Here is an 18,783-nt window from a genome sequence, read left to right as displayed (position 1 = left end):
GTATGTTTGGCTATATTCAAGCATGGCAACAATATTGTACAACGATTGAATGAATAGATGCAATATTTCTTTTTTCAGACACACACCAGCAGCAGATGCCTGAACAGGCCAATAATTGGGGGATTCACATGTACACATCAGCAGGTTACAAAACTTGAGGTTGCAATTGTCATCAGGGTACTTTATCAGATGCCATCTCCAGACAAATAAGGGAAATCAAATAGGAGACCAAAAAAAAAAAAAAATGTAAATGACTTCATATATGCTCCTTAGCCAATATCACTGACAGTGATTTCATTTTTAGTGAGCTAATACAAAGAGCCCAACCCAACGTTATGTACAGGACATTTTACTTCTGGCAGATACATGCAATTAAACGTTATCATTGTTTACATCACAATCACAACATCAACATGCTAGATTATATCATCATACAAGTACAATCTTTATTGACGGGAAGCAAGTTATTGCGAAAAATGCAAGCACAAAACTGCATGATATTAAGAAATTGATGTTCTGACTGACATACAGTACTAATTCTAAAGAGCAATATGTGGGAGGTACAATTGAAAGCAAATATACAGAGCATGAGACATTTTTCAGTGTATTAACAAAAAGCTCTTAGTACGGTACTTCATTTCTTTTATCGTAGACCAAGGTGTGCCTTTTTTTTTTCTTGTACACTTAGCTAACATGGCAAACTATGTGCACATTAATCACTTTACAGCCACTCAGAAAACAGTGTGTACCACAGCAGTGGCATATATTCAACATGTAGTACTGAGATGCCATGTGGGGTATACAGCTCTAACACAGTCCCTGCCTACTGGTTGGTGCCAAGGGTCTAAAACTATAAACCCGTTGAGGGTGAGTCCTGAATGAACTCAGGCAAGGGTCTATGGTAAATGCGTGTTGTAGCAAAATCAAACTGTCCACAACAGGTTATAAGCAGGCTTCTCATTAGCCTTTTGTCAAGGCCCTCTCGCTGTATGGTGAAGACAGCCCAGCTGAGTGGGGTTGCGCGAGGCCTCGCGCTGTCGTGCTCGGCTGGGCTTGCTTCGCTCGCCAATACAGCGAGAGGGCCTTGACAAAAGGCTAGTATCTCACTGGCTTGGAGACTAGGTGGCCAACTGGTGGCGACTCAAGTCTTGCTGGTCGCGCAATGTCTCCTGGAGACTAACCTGGTCAATTGGGAGTTGCAGGAGAAATGTATCATATTCAATTTTTTGAAGACTTTATCCAGTCTTCAGCTCTTCTTGGAGATGTCTCTGCGATGTTCCCTTAGTCAAGGCCAGATCATGGAGACTAAGTATGTCTGTGATGTCTCTGAAACATCTCCACTATCTTGCACAGTCAAATTGGTGACCTGCTGAAGATGTTTCAGAGATGTCGCCTCAACATTTCAGTGACTTCATGGCAAATTAGTTGTCACCTTGTTTGGAGAGTATCTCAAAAGCTGCCCTGGAATTGGCTTCTTGGTGAGAGCACAAGCCATTTTTAGTCTATTGAGTCACATGAGTTGCAGCAGTCATGTCGTGGCAACATCTCTTCCAATGAGATGACTGGAAGGCCCTTTACTGTGCTTTCTCCTCCAATTCGCACACAAGCTGATCCTTCACTGATCAGCACAGATGAAGGGACTTGACAGTGAATATCTAATCCCCTTCTATAATCTTGTTCCATGGCCTTCTTGTTGGACTGAGGTACATCATGTTTTAGCTCTGTAATTACATATTGTACTGAATACAATATGTGTTCTTGGTGCATGAAGAATGAAGTTAGTACTCATCACTTACTACAGCTACAATGCCTCTTTGTAACTCCCAAATTTCATGCAAGTGCTTGCTAATACCGTACCGGTACTAAGGTCAGAGTCCCAGAAAACACGGCACAACCTACAGTGGTTGTACCGTGTTTATACCGCTGAAGATGGGGACTCTAAATGGTCGTGGCACGTGGCACAAAGCACAAAGCACGAGTCTGGGGTGAGTTTTGCATTGAAGTCTGAGGTACGGATTGTGCCAGATAGCCTAGCACGAGTCTAGATCACCCTACGGAGGTTGCGCTAGACTAGTGCTAGATGAGAGGACTCCAAACAGTCTCTGGGGAGAATATGGCACACACTTCGGGTGACCTGCACTGTTTGTGGCGGAGTGTACATCTGTGCACATAAGAAACTGCCGCCTCTCTAAAGAAGAAACGCCCGCCCACTGGTTTCTATAGAAACCTATGTCGACACTGCACAAGACAACCTGGGAACTCTTTCATCTGGCATTTCCTCTGGAGGTCCTCCAGAGGTCCTCCTAGACAGGGGGACTCTTAATGGGGTACAAGAGAGCCACAACATGTCTGAATTTCATAATTGTGTAGTGCTTGTTGATGAAAACTACCTTTATGTGACTGAACAATGACAACAAGCACCATGACAGGCAATTTCACTTTTTATCAACAATGATAGCTATCATCAATGGTAATAATTACTATGCTAACTCTTAAGCTATAAACGAGGTTTGTGAGCTCAAGCAGTCAAAAGTTTGAAGGCCTGCCAGAGAGCTAGAGAACTCGCTTCCTTGAACTCTTTCCATCTGGCTTCTCTCTGCCCAGGTGTGTGCGTGCTAGATAGGAAGTCGAGAGTCGTTGGGATTGGATCCAGCACGTGCGTATCTTGTAGTGGCAGAAACTGCTGGACTCGCTCTCACTGGAGCGGTATGGTATGATTATGCATTGCAGGCACTGGTTTGATTCCAGTGACGAGTGAAAATGTGGAAAGTGTTTCAAGAATTGCAACCTGGGGAATGGGCACTTTAGAAACAACAAAAACTGATGTAATTTCAAGGCCCTGCATTCAAACATAAATTTGAAAACTGTCAATTTTGGGTATGTGTGAATGGGACTTCTATTTGACAGCAGGCAGATTGCTTTGTCAATAGCCATGTGCGCACTATAGTGGCAAAAGAAAGAGAAAAATCTCACAATCTTTATCTGGCGCCATCTAAACTTCACAATATTTTGTTACAGTGTAAACATCAGTGTTTCATGCCACAATATTTCCCAATGAGAACAGGCCTACCAGTACCTATTAGATATTTTTTGTATTTTTGCCACAGCAGTACAGGCAGCCACGCTAATATCCTTTATATGATATGTAAAAGGATATTTGTTTGCTAGGGAGCATAAATCAGACTGGTGGTGTATAAAAATCTGATTTGAAGTGATTGTGTCGTGGGGAGACTCTGTATTATCGTTGAATTAATCTTTACTAGCTGCCTACCGCGTAACATTTGAAAACTACAGAATACAATACAATAGAACGGAATGGAATGGAATGGAATGGAATGGAATCGAATCAAATGGAATTGAAGAGAATAGAAAAGAATAGAAAAGAATTGCCCTTCAGCAAAGATGTGCACCACATTGTATTGTGGCATGAATCCTATGTCTAGACTAGGAGGTTGGCTATCAAAGAAGTTTGGAATCACTTGATAGTCTTCTCCGAATTGGGCCTCTTGCAAGAGCCTGTTGTGTGAGCATTTTCTGAAGTGTTAAATGGGGATGTCCAAATATATTCCGAGTCAAACCAGCCTTGGCAAACATAATATACATGTAGTTTCCCCATGATAGGCCATTTTGAGGTAAAATTCTGTCCATGAGGACATAAGGGTAAAATGTGAAAGACAACATAATGAGACAGATAGATACAAAGTCGTAATGCAAAATGACCTGGACAGCACATGAATGGTTTCTTTGCATTGCATTGAAATAACATGCTAAACATAATAGGGGAGCTTGTTAACATGCAAAGCAAGTTGGATTACATTTCAAGTGTAGTACTACATGTAGCTTTACAACCGTTTACTTTAACAGTTTCAAAGCTGGGATCATTTGAAACATCGCAAACTGTAGTGTAAACTGGTCTGAAAAGTCCCTTTAATTCAAGCACACGTACTCACAACTTCCTGTAGTGACAGAAATCTGTTTTTGCTATCACACTCCCACCTTATCTACTTAAGTCACATCGATCTATTTCTAAACTAATGTGCATTCACTTTTAAGAGCTACCCACACAGCCCTCTTATTGTGATTTCCAAGGGAAACGACACGGTATACATAGCGCTCTGGCACTACTAGGCCTACTACTATCTTCGATCTCGAGAAGTGCATAACCCTGTCCACCCCCTTTAACTAAGTCATTACCACAGATTTAGATATCAAAAGTCCACCTGGCTAGTTTTAAAAAACAGTTAAGCGTGACCCCTGGAAGAACTCACGAGAGCAAAAACAAAACAAAACAAAACAAACACAAGAACTAGGCACCAATCTGTACAAATTTCCCCAATTCAAACTTTGGTATCAACAGAAGAACCTGTATGGAGATGAAACTTTCAACTTTATAAAGGCCCATCATGTTGCAAAAGAGGTAGGGAAATAGACACTCAGTCGGAGAAATAGAAGTGCTAAAAGACAATGCCAAATATTTGTCTTAGTCTTGGGTCTGTCATATCATAAACATAAGATGGGGAAATGCACCCTTAAACAAAGAAAAAAAAAACACTTCAATGCAAAAATTATTCTGTGTTATTGGCATACAGCACCAATTGGCAGAGTTACGATTATGAAAAACTTCAACCAGCCGAATTCTAGGATTTGGAAGACATGGGTATGAAAGCTACATGTGGGAACAAGTAAAATAGGCTAAACAAAAGGAGGTGCGTGCAAAGGGTTTCCGGACTAGCACCAATGCGGTGTTTGCTGTTGGTGCAGGTACACCCGTATGGTCCATGCCACTTCAATGTAACCATTCTTCCATGTATGGTTTTCTGCAAGTAAATAGGGTCTTGTACAATTGATACAAAAAAAAAAAAAAAAAAAATCCAATCAAATAGAGTGGTCAAGGTCCAAATGTCAGAATACACCTGATACAGTTTTAAGTCTCTGGAAATGTTTTCCCTCCGATCCAGAGTCTATCTGTTTACATTCTTGCCACTGTACGGTAACTGCTACTTGTCTACTGATGAGATAATCAACATCCTGCAAACAAATGAAACATGACAACTCCTTGAACTATATGACACAAAGATCCAAACCATGTATAGTATAGCAGGCAGTAAAATGGGTCTTTCAAATCACTCTGATCATGTTCTCTTGCTGGGCTGAAGAGTACATTGAATAAGAAGTCTGTTGGGGTAGAATACTGTGTTTCATCACTTTCATGTACTAGTGAGGCAATATTCGAGAAAGGCAAACTGAAGTTGAAGTGCAACGAACGGCCAGCTCTGGTAAACAAGCTGATTAAACAATTCCTCCTAAAACTTTATAGCTGGAGGAACAATACTCCCAGTACCTGTAAACATTATAAATGTATAAAGTTAACATCATAACCATAACAAACTTGGGGGGGGGGGGGGTATAGAAATCAGATTTTATAATCTCTTGTGTAACAACTGAAAAGACATGTGATGTGTTCTTACACTACTGGTCCTACAAATCTGTAATCTACAATTGCACCTGGCATTGCTTTAAACATTTTTTAACAATCATAACATGATCACCAAAGTGCAGTGGCAAGGGGGGGGGGGGTGTAAATGGAAAAATAGAAGACCTACATGTAACATATAAAACTCCAAGCAGCATTATTGGGCGCGTTCGAGCGCTCTCCTAAAGTGAACTGTACCGTACCGTACCGCGCTAGAGGAGCGTTCGAACGCTCCTAAAGTGTACCGTACCGTACTGTGGATCACTTCCCGATGTGCTCCAAAAGCGTACCAAAGCGTACCATAAGTTCGTTGTAAAGCATGCGCGTATCATGTGCATACGTCACAATGCAAAAACATCATTCTCTTTGTTCGGGGCAGCTGTAAGTAGGTCAAGCGCAAGGTGAATGACCTTCTCGCTACAAACAAGCGTGACCTTTTCTAAAAATAACTCGAGAGGTACGCTTTCTCCACAGAGCTTTCGAACGCTCCCAAACTGGCACAGTACGGTACGGTACGCTTTAGTTCAGTTCGCTTTGGTTCGCTTTAGAGCGCTCGAACGCACCCATTGACCTGAAATCTCTTTAATGATTTCTCAGAGTATTACTGTATGAGAGAACAAATACAAGGAGGTTCATGTAATTTTCTAATATATGCATTTATTATATCAACACCTAGCCTTAAATTTTGGTTGAAATTGTGAAAAAGGCAAGTTTATGATGTCTGTTTTGTTTTTCCTTTTTTGGGGGGGGGGATATATATTCAATGGACCTTGTTAAATTCCATCTTACTATGGATTGTAACATACAAAAAGTTGGATCTGTACTTCAAGGTTATTTCGGTAAAAGAAATCAAAATGTTTACAATCTCATCTGTCACAGGAAATGGTTGCCATTTTCTGTCATTGACTGACCAATGATAATTGTGACCTTGCATCACAAAACTAACAACAAAAGTCACAACAGGTTTCTCAGTCTGGGTCAAATCTAAATGAAAAGAGTCTCTAGCCTTTCCAACTTGAGATAATGACATGCCAAAATTGGACATTCCTATTAACCCATTGCAACAGGTGAAACAAAATCCAGTCTCCAGGAAAGTGAAATTGCGAAAACATCTAAAAAACTAGAAAAACACTCTGAGAGCGCAGACCTCCGCCCAGCAGCTACTTTCCACCAATGATCTTGCTCTTCCCAAAGAGATTTTTCTCCTCTCCACCACTGGGGAAAAGCTCTTTGGGCTCTTCCATAGAGATCAGTGATTTCCACCCATAGTTATACATGCTGAAAAATCGCCCGATTTCCCAATCGCCTCACCCTAGCAGAAACTAGAGCACGCACTTCAGAGCGCGTATGAAAACCTCAAAAATGCGCAGCTTGAACTTCCAAGTTCATTGACCCTTCCTGCCAAAATATCGAAAATCCTTCATAAAATCCATAAAAATTTCTGGACCACTACCAAAATTTCAATATCTGTTCCTTGTGTCATTCTCAACCTTTCCTGCAAGTTTCATCCAAATCCATGCACAACTTTTTGAGTTATTTTGCACACGGACAAACAAACAAACTACAGTGTACCCCGTAACTATTAACAAACAAACAAACCAACGGTAATGAAAACATAACCTCCTCCCTTGGCGGAGGTAAAGAGAGAGAAAAAAACTAGCTACAAAGTTGAAGGTCTCTTAAAGTGCTTGGACTCAGCCCATACTCTGTTTGCGATAAAAGGATGTAAAACTCTCGACAACAATCTCCAGGAAAAGGTTACCAGATCATTCTGAAACTTGGCATTCTTATTGAGGACATTCTGTTCCTGATAACTTCAAAGTTTCAATGCTACAATGGAAAATTGCTGAATTATCTAAAAAGTTATTTGCAATTGTTTTTTACTGGTTGTCAGATAAAATTTGCATGCTTGCATCACAAGGGTGGAAAAAGAAAGCAAAAGTAATCTCTACTAATGCGGCTCTTGCAAAAGCATCCAAAAACGTCTAAACTGACTTAGATAATTTTATGCTTCCAAGCTGGCATGCAAATCTACAAATAATAAGGACTGAGTAAAGAAGACTTTATAGACCTTGTTAGCCTCAAACACACATTATCAGCCAGCTGAAAAATTAACCTGTACACATACTAGGTTTGGTGATGCACAAGCACATTATATGCAAGAGAAATCAAGCGCAGTTCACTGCTTATCGTATCCCTACAAAAATTATATCACATAAAATCACGGTTGACTACACAGAATTCCCTCTTTGCAAACAAATTGACACTCAAAGGTGACCATATTTTGGTATCAAACATGCCATTATTAGGGGATTTCTAAATTGTTCAACAGCTATTCCAAACATGCATCTTTCTGTACCTGGCTATCAACTATTATCAATCACTGATTTATGGAGATAAAGCAGATAAATACACACATAAAAAACTGTTATGTCCAAAACAAAAAAAAAAAGAAAAAAGAAAAAGATGACTCTTGAATGCTACTGGTACAATACTACAGGATGCAAGGGAAAAGTAAAACGGATGTTTTTTGCTGTTACTCTCGCAGTAAATGAGTTTGTGTCCTCGAACTGTATCAAATTCCCTTCATTCTTACGATACCTGGTATAGTCTACTTATCTGCAGGATTGCAATAAAATTGCAATGACAGCTTGCCCATGCTCACGTCAATTCAAACAAAGGACAGATCTACTTCAATAACAGAGAAAGTTGTGGAAAAAGTTTAGCATTGATGCCAAGGTAACAGATAAGTGAAAGTGAGAACCAGCCAGATAACACAGCTGTGGTAATGAGTCATCAAGTGTTTTAGCCAATATCCAGAACACGTATACAATGATACCGCTTTGGTTCAATGACACAGATATCACTTGCTGTAGCATTTGGAATGTTTGGGTGCATTCTTTTTTTAAATCAAATATTCACATCTTCACAGATATTCCAGTCAGTGCAATAAGGCATGCTGTAAAGCAAGATATTTTCATGACATGAGATTTCAAATTTTCGCTAATCGGAGCCAACCAACCGCCTTTTTCGTGGCATGACATTTTTGCGAAGTCACTGGCATTCAATGCACATAGTGCAGACAAGAATTTTCATGAGCATTTTTGGTTCTACAGCACTGGGACTGTTAAATTTACACACCATCATCCTCTCAATTAATATACTTTCTTGTATATTCACATATATTCAGTATATAAATATTCGTTTAACCTGTTAGCTACAAGATTGCTGAAATAACCACTATACCGTATGTTGCATAATAGACTTTCTGAAGGGGATACCACATTCTGGCAGGTAATGGGTTCAAGGGGGGAAATGGCATTTTATAGGGGCAGAGCCCAACATTTTGTAGAAACCTGACTGCATAGTGTGCCTGTTTAAAAAGTTGTCTAAAAAAGACATCATGTTATAAGCACCACCATGTCCAATAATACAATCAGACATATAGCAAGGTCACTGTCACTGTTTTCACATATTGGTATTCAGGTAACTTGCCGGTTTGGGCAGACTACCTACTGACTGCATTATACTCTACAGCAGTCAATGCTTTTTCCACAGGCTTGTTGGGTGATGCTTAACATCCTAACTACAATTGTACATGTTACGATTGAGCATCAGATGCAGCAATTAGCTGATGAGAAAAACTTGCATAATATGTTTCAAAAACAAATCATGATACGGACATCATGGCCATGAAAATAAATTCACATGAAAAATGTGCAGCAGCATTAGAAGGCAACTGAATATGTATTCCTACATATGTTGCACCTGCACGAACCTGAACAAAGCAAACAAATTTCTGGAGCACTTCAGGTTGTGACTGGTATGACATCGATTCTGTGCAACTTTTGTTCATGTTACTGTCACTGACAATGTCAGCTCTGGAGAAAATGTGACACAAAAAGAGGATCGACGCCTCAAGTGTGAAAACAAAACCAACAATTTTTTTCTTCCTCACCTGGAGGAGAACAGCATCGGCCTCGCTGAATGGACTTCGGTAGTGGGTCAGCTTGAGGCCCCAGTCCGGCCGCCAGTAGTAGATGACCAGCAGGAAGAAGCCAGCGGTCAAGAAGCCCAGGATGTACACCAGCACCGTCCTGGGCAGACTGCGCTTGTAACCGGAGCAGTACTGGAGTTTTAGAAAGGGTCAATCAGGGAAAGGGGGGGGGGGGAGAAGAAGGAGGGGGGGCATAGAGAGGAAAGGTCAGCAGCATTGAATCGGTACATGTTTGTGTATGAGAAAGAATAAGAGAAAGAAAGAGATGGGGAGAGGGATAATAAAAAATGGTGAGAGACAGACATTAATACATGGGGATGCAAAAAATGAGATCAGGATTACATGTATTTCAACAGTGCTTATGGATAGTCCACATAAGTCTCATAAACTATCAAATGAGATTAAATACATAGAACAATATTATCAAAGGAAAATTCGACAAGGAGAAAGAATTGTGACAAACAGAAACTGGCGACGATAGTCAATTCTGACATTGTACTGTCATAACCTACTACATCTGTAACTGCCTTCCGCCCCCCCCCCCCCCAAAAAAAAAAAAGGAAAAGAAAAAAGTAGTGACCATTATCCTAGAAAAAGAAGAAGATGGCACATTAGCAATGAACATTAACATTATTTTCAAAACACTTTCTTGCTTTGTTTTTCAATTGAACAGTTGACAAATTTTTTTTTTTGTGGCAAACATGATGAAAGCAGACTATATGAAGCATGAAATTCTAATCATATTGTCAAAATTGACTGAATTCTGTTTGAGCTACTATGGAGTGTAAGTGAACGAACAAGTTCCACAATGTATCTAAAATTATATCAACCATTCTTTGATGTGATCTGAATAATTTGCAAATTTCTGCTCATGTTTTAATAGCAGCTTTTTAAATAGTGAATCTTTTGTTCAAGCACAGTCTGAAGCAGATTTCATAAGCTTTGTGGCTCGCAAGAGAAAAGGTTGTGCATAGATTTCTGATACAATATCAAACTCTCCTATCACTAAGTAATAATAAACCATTATCAATCAATCAAAGGATAGCCCCTATTCAGCCGCATTAACTGGTATTCCATCGAGTCCACACTTTGGATGTGAGGCAGGACCACTTCACAGGGTCATGCACCCTGCTCTTTGCAATGAATGAATGAAGTGCTCAGGACCTTTTATATTATGCATTTCTTCCCACCTCCCTGCTCTCTCACACTAGGGACCTCCATTTTATGTCCGATCTGAGGGACAGAGTGTTTTGCCTCTTATTAGAGGGGACGGTGACACACAACATTGCTCAGTTAACCTCTGGAACTGAACTCGGATCCTATGGCTCTGGAGGCACATATTGAAGATGATACCTGAGTTTCACTGAAGTGCGAATCGTGAAATCACTTGCCTAATAAACAAGTTTCAACGACTCTACTTGAGGAAGCATTTCACATGACAAAAGTACTGATATTACAATGTATCTCTTCTTCATCTTTGCAACTTTGTCATAAATCACTTTACAAAGGGAAAAGGAACAGTTAAAGGGTGTGTACAGTTCTGGTGGAGGTGAGGATTTAGCTTTAAACATTTTGCGAGATATTCAGAAACCACTCTATGAGATGTCAAAGAGCATGCAATTCTAAGGGGTATCAAAAGTTTATTTGATGAAAATCGGTTTTGAAATGGCTGAGTAAAAACAAGGTGAAACAAAGAGATCCTAATAAAAGGCGTGGCCTGTAGCCTTTTATTATTATCACTTTTTTGGATATCTCAGCCATTTGAAAGCCAATTTTCATCTTCTAAATAAATGTTGAATCCTACTTAAAATTACATGCTCTTTCATATTTCATACGAGGTTTCTCATTATCTCACTTAGGAATGTTCAAAACATGAATCCCCACGTCAGCCAGTACTGTACAGTCCCTTTAAGCCCTGCTCTTCTTTTAGGTACAGATCATCTTGTAGAAGTAGAGATCAAGTAGCACTTTGGTATTTGTATCACACTTTTGATGAACATTGACAAAACAAAACCAGTACTGCGACAAAGACTTCAAAAGAAATGGTAGAAGAATCTGTACTTGGGCAGTAAACCGTAGGACACAGTCATACATAGTACATGTATTGATTGTACCATCATGAACTACATATAATGTGGATTCTCACTGCTCAAAAGGACCTGCACAAATAACTCTGCCAAGAAAAACCACATATATTGTCCACTTTCAATACCACATGGTGTTGTTCAAATACTACTGGTGTTCTTTTTCAGTTGGGATCTAGAATTTCAAAAACATCAGGAGGTATCGCATTTGTTCATTGCCATTGCTCTTCAGGTCACAGAAATGATTATTTGCCTCACAATATACCAGGGTAGTCACGACTTGTGTAAAAGCAATCCACTCCATGGACACATAAAAAAGATGGCCTTCATGAACACTGTGGACAGTTTGGCAATTGATCTAATTCACATTTGATCACAGTTTTCATGTGAGATGCCTGCTTCCTGACAGCAAACTAATGCAAAAAGCATTACCCCGTTGAGGACGGACTGATTTTGCTACAACACGCATTTCCCATACACACATGCCCAAGTATGTACTTGGGACTTGTCCCGAATGGGTTAAAGATAATAAAAAGTTTTGGTACCTCAAAAGTTTCCTTGAATTTCCTTGTCTTAGTTTGTGTTTCAGGTTAAAGTACCTTTCATATAACTAACACTGTGAGACTTACTCGCCCCAAAGTGCTCTCATGTCTTAGTAATCATGCAATTAACTGCGACCAGCAGCCCCATACGCATAGCAACCAGCAGTCCCATACGCATAGCGTAATCGGGCTTCGCATTGTAGCATTCAGGATCATGACAGATTTAGTATCGCAGGATAAATGTCAACTTAAAATCCCAAAAATTCTTCAATTTGAAGACTTACCAATTAAGGTGAAGTATTGAAAACAGGCTTCGGGCAACGTTTGGTTCTTCCTATAGTCCCTTTCTGTTCGAATTGATGACTGAATAAGACTCGGCCGAGAGGACCTTGGGAGAGCTACCTGTACACTGAATACTACAGCCAGTGCATGCGAACACATCACATGCCCACAAATTTCAAATCAGGGGTCGCACTTAACTTTTTTTTTAACCAGCCAGGCGGACTACTTAGAATCAATTTTGACACTGAAGCAATATTTTGGCTAGCCAGACGGACTAGTAACTTCAGAATTTTTCGATTTTTAGCTAGTCCGACGTGATTTTGGGTGGCCAATGGCCAGCGGACCATCGCCAATTTCGAACCCTGCAAATCCATCAACGGATAAGATGTTTGTGTGCGCATGCGCTGGCCGTAGTAGTCAGTGTATGTAGCTCTCCCAAGGTCCTCTCGATCGAGTCACATTCAGTCATCAATTCGAAAAGAAAGGGACTATTGGCAGAACCAAACGTTATTCGAAGCCTGTTTTCAATACTTCAACTTAATTGGTAAGTCTTCAAATCGACGAAATTTTTGGATTTTAAGTTGACATTTACCCGCGATACTAATTCTGTCATGATCCTGAATGCTACAATGCGAAGCCCCATTACGCTATGCGTATGGGGCTGCTGGTCGCAGTTAGCTATGCGTACAATGGGCTGCACGCTGCTGGTCGCAGTCAGTGGTTTCGTACAATATTTATCGACGCTGTGCTCTGGTACGAAACCATTATTGCATGATTACTAAGACATGAGAGCACTTTGGGGCGAGTAATTCTCACAGACAACGTACCTTAACGTGAAACACAAACCAAGACAAGGAAATTCAGGGAAACTTTTGAGGTACCAACAGTTTTTATTATCTATGTAAACATTTCATACAAATTGTCACTGATCTCAGAATTTGATGACACCAACAGATGTGTATGTTTTGTTATCTTCCTACATTTGTATTGATCTTGGCTTACAAGTTGGTTGGTTCTTGTAACATCAAGATGTGAGATTTAAAAACTACAACAGAAAGAAAGTCAACTTGTGGGTTGACAGACAACACTACACTAGGGGGGTGTTTCACAAAGCCGTTCTTAAAGTTGAGAAGGACTTAAGACCAACTGGTGATCAGTTCTTATGTGCTATACTTATCAGAATCCATACAGCTGTATCAATGCAGCTCTATGTCAGAATCGCAGTAATTCAGCACAAGAACTGATCACCAGTCGTTCTTAAGTCATTTTCAACTTTAAGAACAGCTTTGTGAAACACCCCCAGGTCTTTATGGCCCCCTAAAACAGAGAAAGTCCTATAAAGACCCTGTAGTGTGGGGATACCAGGGGCGGATCCAGGAATTCTGTAAAGAGGGGGGGGGGGGGGGGGGGTGCAAAAATATTTCTGGTGCCACTTATGGGTTTCATTTCATTTTTGTCTTTTTATTTCTTTTGTTTTTACAAAAAATAAAGGGGGGCATGCACCAGTTGCCCCCCCCCCCCCCCCACAGTTCACAAGAACTGATCACCAGTCGTTCTTAAGTCCTTTTCAACTTTAAGAACGGCTTTGTGAAACACCCCCCAGGTCTTTATGGCCCCGTAAAACAGAGAAAGTCCTATAAAGACCCTGTAGTGTGGGGATACCAGGGGCGGATCCAGGAATTCTGTAAAGAGGGGGGGGGGGGTGCAAAAATATTTCTGGTGCCACTTATGGGTTTCATTTCATTTTTGTCTTTTTATTTCTTTTGTTTTTACAAAAAATAAAGGGGGGCATGCACCAGGTGGGAAACACCTCCCTGAGTCAACCGTTCGCGATGAGCGTACCCTTTGATGGCACACATACATTTGTAGCCTGACCATGAGTGCTATTCATGGTTTTTGAATGTACCTCAATGGGAAGCAAATAAATCGGGCCACCCATTAATCCCAATGATACCAGGTCTTATTAAAGAGGATTTACTCCAAATATGGGGATTCAATAAATGCACAAATATCAGTTTAGGACCCATCGCTCAAATTTGACGAGCATCCAGAACATTTGTTAAAAAAGTAAAGGGTTTTATAGAAATTTTCGTTCAATCATTGTGATATCATTGTCGTATAGGAAGATTGCCACAGTCGGTGATATCACAGTACAGAAAAAATAAAATGAAAACACATAAAAATCAAAAATATATTCATTTTTCTAGTACAATGAAAGTGCCCTTGACTTACCATTTCAGGATGCAAGGGGGATAATATTACCCTTTATAGCATACATTGTACAAATGGCGTACATCAAAGCTCCCTTTTTCATAAAGGTGTGATTTCACGGAGCACGCGAACAATTTGCGAAGGACGAGAATGGCAAAATCCAACATTCGTATTTTAGTCTGCAAAAGATCGCCAAACGAACGTGAGAGTTCGGAAACGTCGTCAATTGTTTGCAAATGTCGTTTTTACTTCAGCGAGAATTTCAAAAAATTTCAAAAGTTTTTGCGAACCTTTTCCGCACACTTGGTCATGATTTGCTCGTGATTTGTTCTCAAAAGTGTCTTTAAAGCCTCGACATATGTGCAAGACCATCGCAAGACACGCGCGATGTTCGCAAAATGTTCGTGAAACCCCAAACAGATCCCAAAACTTTGGAGAATGTTTCGCGAAATCTGCGAAGTTTTTCAGATCATTTTATGAAGTAACCGCAAACTGTTCGCGTACCTTTTGAGACATTCTCACGAACGTTTAGCGCATGTTTGGGGATGTATGACCTACGTTTTCTACAAATCAAAATCGTAGCATACATTTAAACATCAAACAATTATCAACAACTATATAGTTAAAAAGAAATTAAAGACTAGCAAAGAGAAAGAAATATTTGATGTACAAAAAAAACGAAGAATACACTTAAAATGAATCTAAAGTATGCCCAAATTACATTTGAAACTCGAGATTATGTGTTGGAGAAACTGCAAAAAAAAAAAATGATAATAATGCTTTAATAGTGGAGATAGGTCCTAAGAAAAACTCAAGGCATGCACACAATAGAGAAAAGAGAGAAAAAGAAAGGAGAAATACAGGAAAGAAAAACAAAGTTTCCTATTTAAGACAGCTCCCACCTCTCCCTGGGTATATTTTCTCCCATGATTACTTTAAAAAAATGCGTTGTTTGCATTTATACGTCGCGTGTTCTCCGTGTACGTAACATGAGCACTGTACTTCAGCAATGATAACACGACATTCGCACATACGTCATGAGAATTGTATGGAATGTCATTTGTGGTTTGCACTCAGCGGTTAAACTCGTTTCAGCATCTGAAGAGTCCCATAATATCTAAAACTCTATTACATGATAAGAAACATGTTTCAAATACTGTGTGTATACCGCAACATAATTCCTGAATGATTGCTTTTTGCAAATTTTGTGAGTCAGCTGATGTTTCTGCAATTATCAACATGTCAAAATATTGCCTATTGTACCATTACACATTATATGCAATGTACAGGTGCAGGTACATGTGTTAGTCTCCATAGTGGGAAATATTATGCTTCACAAAGGGCATACTACTTATCCTCATTTCAATACATTTTTTTACTTTCATTTTTTTTTTCCAATTTCTTAATTTCAATACTTATTTCTCATTCTATCCCTGTGGCTCTTGATACATGTATAAGATATTACCACTCGATATCATTGGTTGAACACGTCAAAATTTGTGATTAAAAATACAACTGTATGCTCACAAAATATATAGGCCCTATGGCAAACATACAACATACGATGACAAAATATATACCAGTAGATATACACCCATAAATTCTTCAGTCTGGAAGCAGATTTTATAAGGACATACTCACCAGTGTTTCATTGCGCTCCTCAGCGATCTTCACCTTGTCTGAGCCACAGCCTGACATAGCCCTCTTGTACAGGCTACATGCACACACATGAAACAAAAGATGGAAAGAATTTTCATTACTGCTGAATTTACACTAAAGATTTCCTTTCTACTCTGACAGAGCACACTGCAGTATGTGGTGTACATGCTTTGCTCGGTTAAAAGGGACAAATCCAAGTTCTTCATCAATTTGAAGAAATAGTCAACCAGTGCTTAAGTACACTCTGATATCTCCTATGAGAACAGAAGGATGGATGTGTGTCACACAATGCTCTTAAATGGCATTTGTGACATGAATCTGTTTGTTTGTTTGTTTGTTTGTTTGTTTCATCTGTCTCGAGCTCCCTACCTATGCACTTGTGAATAACTCCCTACCCCTTCATTTTGAAGTGATACAAAATATATCAAAATTTTCAATCACATAGTATTTTAACAGCTCTACTCATATTATCAAACAAATTAATATCTGATGTGCAGAGGTAGAGTCTGGTTGTCATAACTGCTGTAAGAGCATAACACTTTCAGAATAAAGAACAATGTAAAAAAGTACAGTTATAGTCCAACAAACACAAGGTCTCAAATGTGCTTCTGTTTTCAAGTTCTCTCACTACAAAAGCTGATCTTGTATCTGAAATCTGAATCTGAATCTGAAAATAATGCTTTAAAGGACAAGTTCACTTTCATAGACATGTGGGTTGAGTGAATACAGCAATGTCAGGAGAACATATCAGTGAGAGTTTGAGCAAAATTGGACGATCCGTTCAAAAGTTATGAATTTTGTAAGTTTCTGCTCAGTCACGGCTGAATGAAAAGACTACTATAGCTTGTGATGTCACATGAGTACAACGATATAAAGAAAGAATAAAGAAAATTCAACATATTTCCATTTTTCTCGCATAACAAAAGAACACTTGACTTCTCTCTTTCAGAAGGCAGGGGGAATAATATTACCCTTAACATACGTCAGTAGCAAGTCGAAGAAATGTGCTCTTTATTCAAAAAGTAACGTTTTGTGAAATTCTCTTTTTATTTTCCTTATATAGTTGTACGCATGCGACATCATACACTGTAGTAGTCTTCTCTTCCAGCAGTGACTGCGCAGACACTTAAAATATTCATAACTTTTGAATGGATTGTCCAATTTCCTCAAACTTTCACTGATGTGTTCTAGTAATATTACTGCATTCTCTCAATCCTTATGTATATGAAGGTGGACTTGTCCTTTAAAGTAGAACTGGATATTGCATTGATGTATAAATCCTGACACTGAATATGTCTTGAGCATTAAAGAAAACAACTCAAGAAACTCAAAAAGAAAAAGGCTTTTAATATGGTACACTATAGAGTATAGATATCAAATGATCATGTTAAATTGCATTTGCTGCTCTTGTATCTATTTCACAATTAGCATTTGGAAATTGTCTTTGGATAAATCTGCACACATGAGACTTACAAATGTGACTGGTACCATCTCCAAAGACGAGAAATTCACAGTAAAATATTTTCCAGATCATTCAGTCTGGACCATACAAAGCTTTAAGCACCGATACTGACACTGGTTATTTATTTCCTAATACTAAAAGTTTATAGACCATGCACACAGCTTTAGCTGATTATAATCATGATCAAGTGGTGCCAGGAATATATAAGTTGGGGTGCAAGTCCCCTAACTAAATATATATAACTATACATTGAAGTCAAATATATATATTCTTTTCAATATTCCTTGAAATGGTCTTCCAACAGAAGTCACAGACAAACCAGCAGTTCTAAGATGGATTACACGTAGATTTCCCAATCGCTGACACGGCCATAATAACCAACTTACATTGATGTCCTATCACAGAAGTTTCCGTCTAATCAACTCTCCAGACAACGAGCCTAGAGATGACGCGAAAGAGGAGAAACATCCACGTCTCTTCACTGGCGCTCGGTTCCTGCAGTACTGAATGTTTTCCCTCTTGTGTCTCACTCACTCGACGATAAGAATGAACTACGGAAGTGCCAAATCAATCAGACGCACAATTCGAGGGTAGCAAGAGCTCAGAGAGAAACGGGGCTCGCTCTCGACAACTTGAAGCCAGCAGCTAAAGTGTCAGACTGTACCTCTTGATTACCACAGTTTGTAATCAGGACATGGTAGCACTCTGATGAAATCTGCGATTCTCTGGAAGAGGCAAGGTCGTGTCCTGTTTAATCGATAACACAGTACTGCCAGAAACTGACCTGCAAGAGAGGAGCTCTGCCCTCCCCCCCCCCCCCCCCCAACACACAAAAGGGACGGTAAACTCTGGATAACAATGTCCAAGGTCCTTTACCATTCCCTCTTTTCAGATTTTGAGGGGTGTACTCTTGGAACAAGAACAGGATGAGGTCTCCGGGGGAAAAAAAAAGGGGGGGTCAACAGAGAGGTGGGGAGGGGGGCGAGACAACTGGCAGACACAACAGTATAACACAATCCTCATGCCTTTCCCAGGAAGAAATCTATTGTTGCCCTGCTCTTTAGAGAAAAGGA

General features: G+C 39.6%; 1 protein-coding gene across 1 annotated transcript in view; it reads right to left on the bottom strand.

Annotated features, from left to right (window-relative positions):
* Nucleotides 1–16,287, bottom strand: part of LOC139732267 (polyamine-transporting ATPase 13A3-like) — a 48,553-nt gene extending 32,266 nt beyond the window's left edge. The window contains exons 1-2 of the mRNA XM_071643139.1: nt 16,231–16,287; nt 9,432–9,602 (exon numbers count right to left, since the gene is read on the bottom strand). Coding sequence (XP_071499240.1) covers nt 9,432–9,602; nt 16,231–16,287 — 228 coding nt within the window. The remainder of the gene's footprint in view (nt 1–9,431; nt 9,603–16,230) is intronic.
* Nucleotides 16,288–18,783: the final 2,496 nt, after the last annotated feature.

The sequence above is a fragment of the Diadema antillarum genome, unplaced genomic scaffold (assembly GCF_040938485.1).
Source record: "Diadema antillarum isolate AM-2024a unplaced genomic scaffold, OU_Dant_1.0 seq00000407_RagTag, whole genome shotgun sequence".
Taxonomy (NCBI): domain Eukaryota; kingdom Metazoa; phylum Echinodermata; class Echinoidea; order Diadematoida; family Diadematidae; genus Diadema; species Diadema antillarum.
Note: the sequence above shows the minus strand (reverse complement) of the source record. Positions and strands in the feature narration are given on the sequence as shown.